The following is a 6742-nucleotide window of genomic DNA, read 5'->3' on the forward strand; positions in this document are numbered from 1 at the left end:
TTAGGTAGTGTTTTGGCTCTTTTAGCTAGTGTTTTGCTACTTTTAGCATCTGTCTGAATTTGACGGGTCTGGGCCATGACCTCATTTTATACGTGTCTTAGGTGGTCTTACGGGGTCCTGCTGTGGGAAATCTTCACTCTGGGGGGCTCACCGTACCCAGGGATCCCGGTGGAAGAACTTTTCAAGCTGCTGAAAGAGGGACATCGGATGGACAAACCTGCCAACTGCACTCAAGAACTGTACGTGAAAAAATAACTACAGGAAGCAGAACCTTTTGATTACAAACCAGTAAAAACAATCAGATTAGGGTCTGAGACCACATGCTGGGTTTTCCTAAATTGCATTGTGAATAAGCAGATCTCGACCCGTGTTTCAGGTACATGATCATGAGGGAGTGCTGGCATGCCGTCCCATCGCAGAGACCAACCTTCAGACAGCTGGTAGAAGATCTGGACCGGCTCTTATTCATGACCTCCACTGATGTACGTCTCCCTGCACAAACGTGGTTCTTGTTTAGGACTGAGCTTAAGAACGAAGCTAGATTTGAATGTTTTAAGAAAGATCTTGTGAATAGTGTTAGAGCTCAGAGTATGAGTTGAGTATCAGTGTTAGCTACTACCACACCAACTTATATCTAACTATACAGAAAGATTTTTTGTCATTTAACATAGAAAAATAATAAATAGAATAAAACTCATTTATTAGTCCTTTTTTCTATGCAGCTTTTATTTTGCTAGAACAATTCGGTTTTCATTGACGTATGAAAAAAAAAGAATTTAGAAACTGAAACAAAAAAAATCATGTACATCGTAAATCTAATTACTGTAGATGTTGTTTGAAATATTTGTGTGTCTTAAAACAAACGGTTAGAAATGCGAGAATAAGTTAACGTAAACACATTAACAATAAACGTTCAAAGTAGTCTGGTATCTTCAAACGAATCACCGTAGATGACAAAGCAATGATTATTATTATTATAAAGTTTTTTTTTAAACAAAACAAATCAATTCTATATACAATAAGAAATACAATCACTAATAAAATGAAAGGCAGCAGAAAGGAGAAAAAAATCTTTTAATATCTGCCCCTTTTTACCCAAAAAATAATTCGGACAATAACGATCTTCAAATGACTAAAACCAAAGTGCATATTTACTAAAACCAAAGTGCATATTTACTAAAACCAAAGTGCATATTTTCAAACAAATTATTGTAAATGTGAAAAATACGTGAGCTCTGTGTAGGAAACGGAAGCTGTGATGGACCGATTACATGTCCAGGGGGTATCCCGTCTCGTGTTTTTGGCAGCTGGAGTTAAACACCAACTCCATGCTAACCTGGAGAAGATGGGGGCGTCTGAACTGAAGAATAATGAGATAATTAAACAGGGATCCAGATGTTTTATGATTAATGTCACAGAATTGACCACCGAAGGAGTTTGATGGTTGTAACCTCTGACCTCTCCTCTGACAGGAGTACCTGGACCTGTCGGTGACCTTCGAGCAGTACTCGCCCACCTGTCAGGACTCCAACAGCACCTGCTCGGATGACTCTGTGTTCGCCCACGATCCGCTCCCCGAGGACCCCGTCTGTCCAAACAGCTAACCTGCAACAGTGCGATCCGGACATAAAACTGGTTCTGGGGACGGGGTCGGACCTCGCGTCACCAGAAGCTCATCTTGAACTCAGATCTCTGAACAAACGTCGTCTCTTGGAGGTTCGACGTTGAAGGATTTTTTAATTTTTTTGTGCTCTTGAATGCTGATCTAGGAATGAAAATATATTTTTGTACTCAGGCCAGTCTTTTGTTACAGACAGTGTGTGTTTGGTGAAACCATTCCGTGCCTACTGGGAAAATCCTTCCCGAGACCGAGTTTTAAACGGATCCAGGAGGAGCAAATAAAGGGCATTGATTGATCAGTAACCGGTTAGTGACGCAGCACCGGAGGACCTTCAGCTTCGTCCTGCGTGGAGCCCCTCGGATCACGGCGACATTTAACAGAAATCACGTGTGGGGTCTGGTTCCACATGAGCACTCCGGTTTTACGACACAAATTCCTCATCTCGGGATGCAACGTTTCAGGGCCATTCGGTATTTAGGTTTGGAGAACTTTTTATATATCCAGAAAGTGATTTATTGTAAATATATCCATGCAAAGATATGATGGGTGTGCACAGCGGTAAAAGACGAAGAAAAGATTTTATTTGAGTATGGAAGACACTGTCGTGAACATATAAAACATTTAACCTTTTCAGGTGCTGCAGAAAAGTTTAATTTTAATAATGTGTAAATTTGTAAATGTATTTATAGGCTTAACATAAAAGGTTCTTGCGTTTGAAATATTTAGTTTTAGAATTTTAGCATTGTACGTTTATTTCAGCTTTTGTAATTTATTTTACTGCAGTGTTGTTGGTTTTACTTTTGGTCGCAGATGATTTTTATTGGTTTGAAAATAAGAATGTGTGACAGCAGCGTCAGCGCCAGAGAGGATTCTGGGAACTGACGGCTGATGCTGAAAGAGGGCCGGTTCGGTTCTGGTTCAGAAAGTCGGCGTTTTGCAATAATCAAAGCTACAATTTAAACTCTTGCTGGGCAAGAACGGGCAGCGCTTTGAGGCACAAACCAGAAACATTTTACGATATTTCCACATCAAATGTATCGACGACGAGCTGTGAGTTTAACAAAAACCATCACGGACTTAAAGATTAATCCGTTTATCAAACCGTTTTATCGTTCAGGCTGTGAACTCGGGGAAGTTGTTGACGTATATGAAAATTTCAGCTCTACGACGATTCCTTTTTAATTTTTTTAATACAAAATTTGCCCAAAATGATTAATTTACCACATATTCTGTTAAATTATAGATATTTAAAATGATTTTGGATTGTATGTAAACTTCTGCTCCCAGCAGGCTTCTCGGAGAGATCCGGAAACATGCGTGCTTTTTAACGTCAAAGACGGTCTGGGGTTTTTGCTGCAATGCATGCTGGGGCTTGGAGTTTGTCTCTTGAGACGGTGTCTGACCAGGCTCAGACAGCCGGAGATGCAAAATTGCAAGAGAAAAGTGAAATTTTTCATTTTTAAAAAATTTTTTTTTAAGTTGAGCACAACGTTCTCATAAAAACAAAGTTTAAATCTCAAAACCTGAATCTCAAACTCGCACCAGTTTCTCTGGAATTTTGAAAAACATTTGAAATAAATAAAAAAATTCACCATAAATTCGCTCTCAGATTAGTCGTGGGCGTCTGGATCTCATCTCGAACCTTTTTGAATCTGTCCTCGGTAATGAGGGTGTTGCTTCGGTCGGTCGTGGTGAAGAAAGCGTTCCATCGAAAATCAAATCTCTGGGTTTGCTGGTCTGTGCTCCAGTCCTCACCTGTTGGATCAGGACTGAACTAGCTGGAGGTCTCCTGGACCTGTTGCCTGTGCGACCTGACAATGAACAGGGGTGCCTCCAGAATTATTTTTAATGGGGTAGACCAGTGAGGGGGGCACTGAAAATCCTGGGGTGGCACACCAAAACCAAAAGCCAGAACAGAATCAAGAGGTTTCACTTCATATATCGATTATTCGACAGTGACAGCAATACGGTAGTTAAGGAATCACCTTCTGATATGCAGACGTCTACTTTAATTTTTTTACTTCCTGTTGAGATTAGTTGTTGAGAAAAGCAGAGTCACCACTGGACTTATTAAAGCTTGTCCTCTCAAATTTGTATTTATATATACTTTTTGTTTTTTTTTAGCTTAAAATGTCTTGAGACCCTGCTTTTTGATGTTAAGGACACTGACCGTATTTGAGGGGGCCAAGATTTTACGTTATCTTTTTTATTTTAAATAAAATATATATTTGTACTTGGCTCATAACTGATCAAAAACAAGTTTTATTTTTTACATTTATCAGGTTCTATTAGTCCTAAATAGCAAGATGAAAATAAAAATGCACACCAAGCAAAACCTTAGGACTCGAGATAAAACAGCTTGTTCAAGGGAGGACACCAGTTTTGTTGGGGTGGCCATTGCCCTCTCTGGTCCTCCCCTGGTGACGCCCCTGGCCACAGATAACCGTTAGAGGATGAGGTCGAGCTTTGGGAGGTTTTGACAAACTTTGAAACCAAGTTGTGACAAAAACGGACTAAAACATGATCAAAAGACACTCGGTAACTAAATTTTAACATTTGCACGATTTTCTGGAACGTTTATCGAGAATCGCAGTATTTTTCGCTGCCACGTACGCAAACGTGTCGTGATTCGGTTCCAAGTGGAAAATCTGCGAGTTTTCCCCAATTTAACGTCTCCACCAACAGTTACTGAGATACAGCCGTGATGTCGATTTCTGCGTTACTAAAATATATTTATATATTTTAACAGCCTGGTCAGGCACATCAGACTTGAGTCACTGCTCTACAGCGTTGTGGAAGTGACGAGTCACTGATGACTCAGCAAAAATCTATAAATCTATGTGTCAGACTCAAGTCAGGAGGTTCAACTACATTAGTCTCAAACGTCCGTCTTATCCGGTTCAGCTGAACCGAACGCTGCACTGTTGAACACGAGGAGGTCGCCAAACTAGTATTTAATGTTTTAAATGTTTTAGTTTCACTGAATTTTCGTAAAGTTTCGGGTTTAAATGTTTACAGCCTGTTTTTAGCAAAAGGGAACGTTATGCGCTGCTGCATCAAAACAAGAACACGAGCTAAATTTCAGCTGATTAACGAGTTAGCTGAGTCAGTGCTTGCTCAAAATATCCCAATATTTTTATTACTTTAAAAAATAATTGGTCTTTTAATCTTGATACGCTGGTAAACTTATGTACTTTGTCAGGTTTATGTGAGATTTGGCTCAAGTCTATCAAGTACCTCTCAAGTAATGACGTAAACAAAAGTAGATTTATTTTTTATTTTGTTCATTTTGAATGTATGATGCAAAAACTAAATGTAAAATAGTAGTTAAGGCTAAGGATTGGTTTATGTTTGATCTTTAACGGGAAAACAAAGCACTTCTGTAAAGGATGGATCTAATTTACCGTACGGTGTTTGGTTTGACTTGTTCTTCCACGTCGGGTAAAAGCTTTCCCTATGGCGAGAGTATTTTTACTCACAAGAGTGTGTTTTCTGTGTTTATTCTAAATTCAGAGATGTGGGGCAGAACGATTGGGCTTCTGGTTCAGTTCTGGATTTTTGTTTTATTACGGTCAAACCTTTATTCATCAGATTTATAAACCGGTTTTAAATGTTTACTTTATCACAAGTGTTGACGTGGTTCAACATCAAAGTGTTGCCAAGTTTTTTTTGTTTTTTTTTATCCAAAAATGGATGTAAAGTCACGAGAAATAAAATGTCCGCTCTCAAAGTTCTGTGGTTTAAAAAGTTTATAAATCCACCTCATTGAACTTTTAGCAGCAAAAACTACCAGAACGGTTTTAACTTGATCCGTCTCGTGGTTCTGGAGGAGTTCTGGCCCACTCTCTTTTCCATCACTGAGGCTCCTGCTCAGCTGTCAGAAGGTCCCACCAGAGACGGGTTGTGGTTCTGGACTCCTTGGTTCTGTTCCTTTTGACCCGTTATGTTGTAGATCAGCTGCTGTTTGGGATCATGGTCCTGTTGGACCCAGTTTGGTCCAAACTTCAGCTGTTGGACAGATGGACTCATCTGACTCCAGAAACCTTTGGTCTGCAGATCAGTTCCTGGTCCACTCGTTGACTGACAGGAGCCCAAACCATCAGCCCTCCACCACCGTGCTGACAGCTGGGAGGAGCCGTTTGCTGCAGTGCATTCTGGGTATCTGTCCTCTAGTCTGGTTCTGGTCCAGAAATCTTGTGGCTCCTTCAGATGAAACTTTCCAAACCTAAGTCAAGCTGCCATCTTGTTTTTAGAGAGAAGATGCCATGACCTTTGACCTGCTGACTGAGGCCTGTAGAGTCACTGCATGGTCTGACCTTAAGGGTGAATCTGCTGCGAAGACTTCTTCAATGTTTGGAACTCGTGAATAATCTTCCTGTAGAACGATGGACTAACTGACCTTTGACCTTTCACAGATTGATGCGCAGCAACAGCTGCTTCTCTGAGATCATTGCTGATGTCTTTCCGCCTTGGCGATCAGATCAGCAAACTGACTAAACTTCTGTTTCTGTCGTCGATCATTATCGATTAGTTGTGATACGTAAAACCGGAGAGCTGACGGTCGCGGACATTTTCTTCCTGGACTGTAACGTTTCGAAACTCACTCATGAAACTTTATTAAAAATTAAAACTATAAATCTGTCTCGGAAGAAGTAACGATATTCCTCTGACATTTAACATTTAACAGTTTTTAAATCGATAAAGGATTTATTAGAACCAGCTGTAGAGAAACGAGATCAGCCACAAGATAATTAGAGACGAGGCTGAGACGACGTTTTACTGAAAATTACCTCATGCTTTTATTTTGTTACATTTTGACAACCCCAATAACCAAAAACAGTTGCATCATGGTGTAAAATGAAAATAAAACCATGGTTTGTAAATCTCATAAATCCACATTTTATTCACAGCAGAACAAAGTAAACGTTTAAACTTAAGAATTGAACCATTTTGTTTGAAAAAAAAAAAAAACTTTTTAATTTGACGGTTGTTCCAGCTCCATCTGAGAAGACTCCCCTCTTTTAAAATTAATCTATAAAGGTTCAGAACCCAAGGAGGATAGTTTTTGGTTTTGGAGGACCTGAAGAGACCAGATTTTGGTTTTGGAGGGCCTATATATAT

General features: G+C 39.8%; 1 protein-coding gene across 1 annotated transcript in view; it reads left to right on the forward strand.

Annotated features, from left to right (window-relative positions):
- fgfr3 (fibroblast growth factor receptor 3) overlaps window positions 1-3081 on the forward strand; it is a 52514-nt gene extending 49433 nt beyond the window's left edge. The window contains exons 15-17 of the mRNA XM_037694541.1: window positions 102-239; window positions 377-482; window positions 1473-3081. Of these exons, the coding sequence (XP_037550469.1) occupies window positions 102-239; window positions 377-482; window positions 1473-1604 (376 nt within the window). The 3' untranslated portion in view covers window positions 1605-3081. The remainder of the gene's footprint in view (window positions 1-101; window positions 240-376; window positions 483-1472) is intronic.
- The last annotated feature ends 3661 nt before the right edge of the window (window positions 3082-6742 follow it).

This window comes from Nematolebias whitei, chromosome 21 (assembly GCF_014905685.2).
Source record: "Nematolebias whitei isolate Nwh7 chromosome 21, NemWhi1, whole genome shotgun sequence".
Classification (NCBI taxonomy): domain Eukaryota; kingdom Metazoa; phylum Chordata; class Actinopteri; order Cyprinodontiformes; family Rivulidae; genus Nematolebias; species Nematolebias whitei.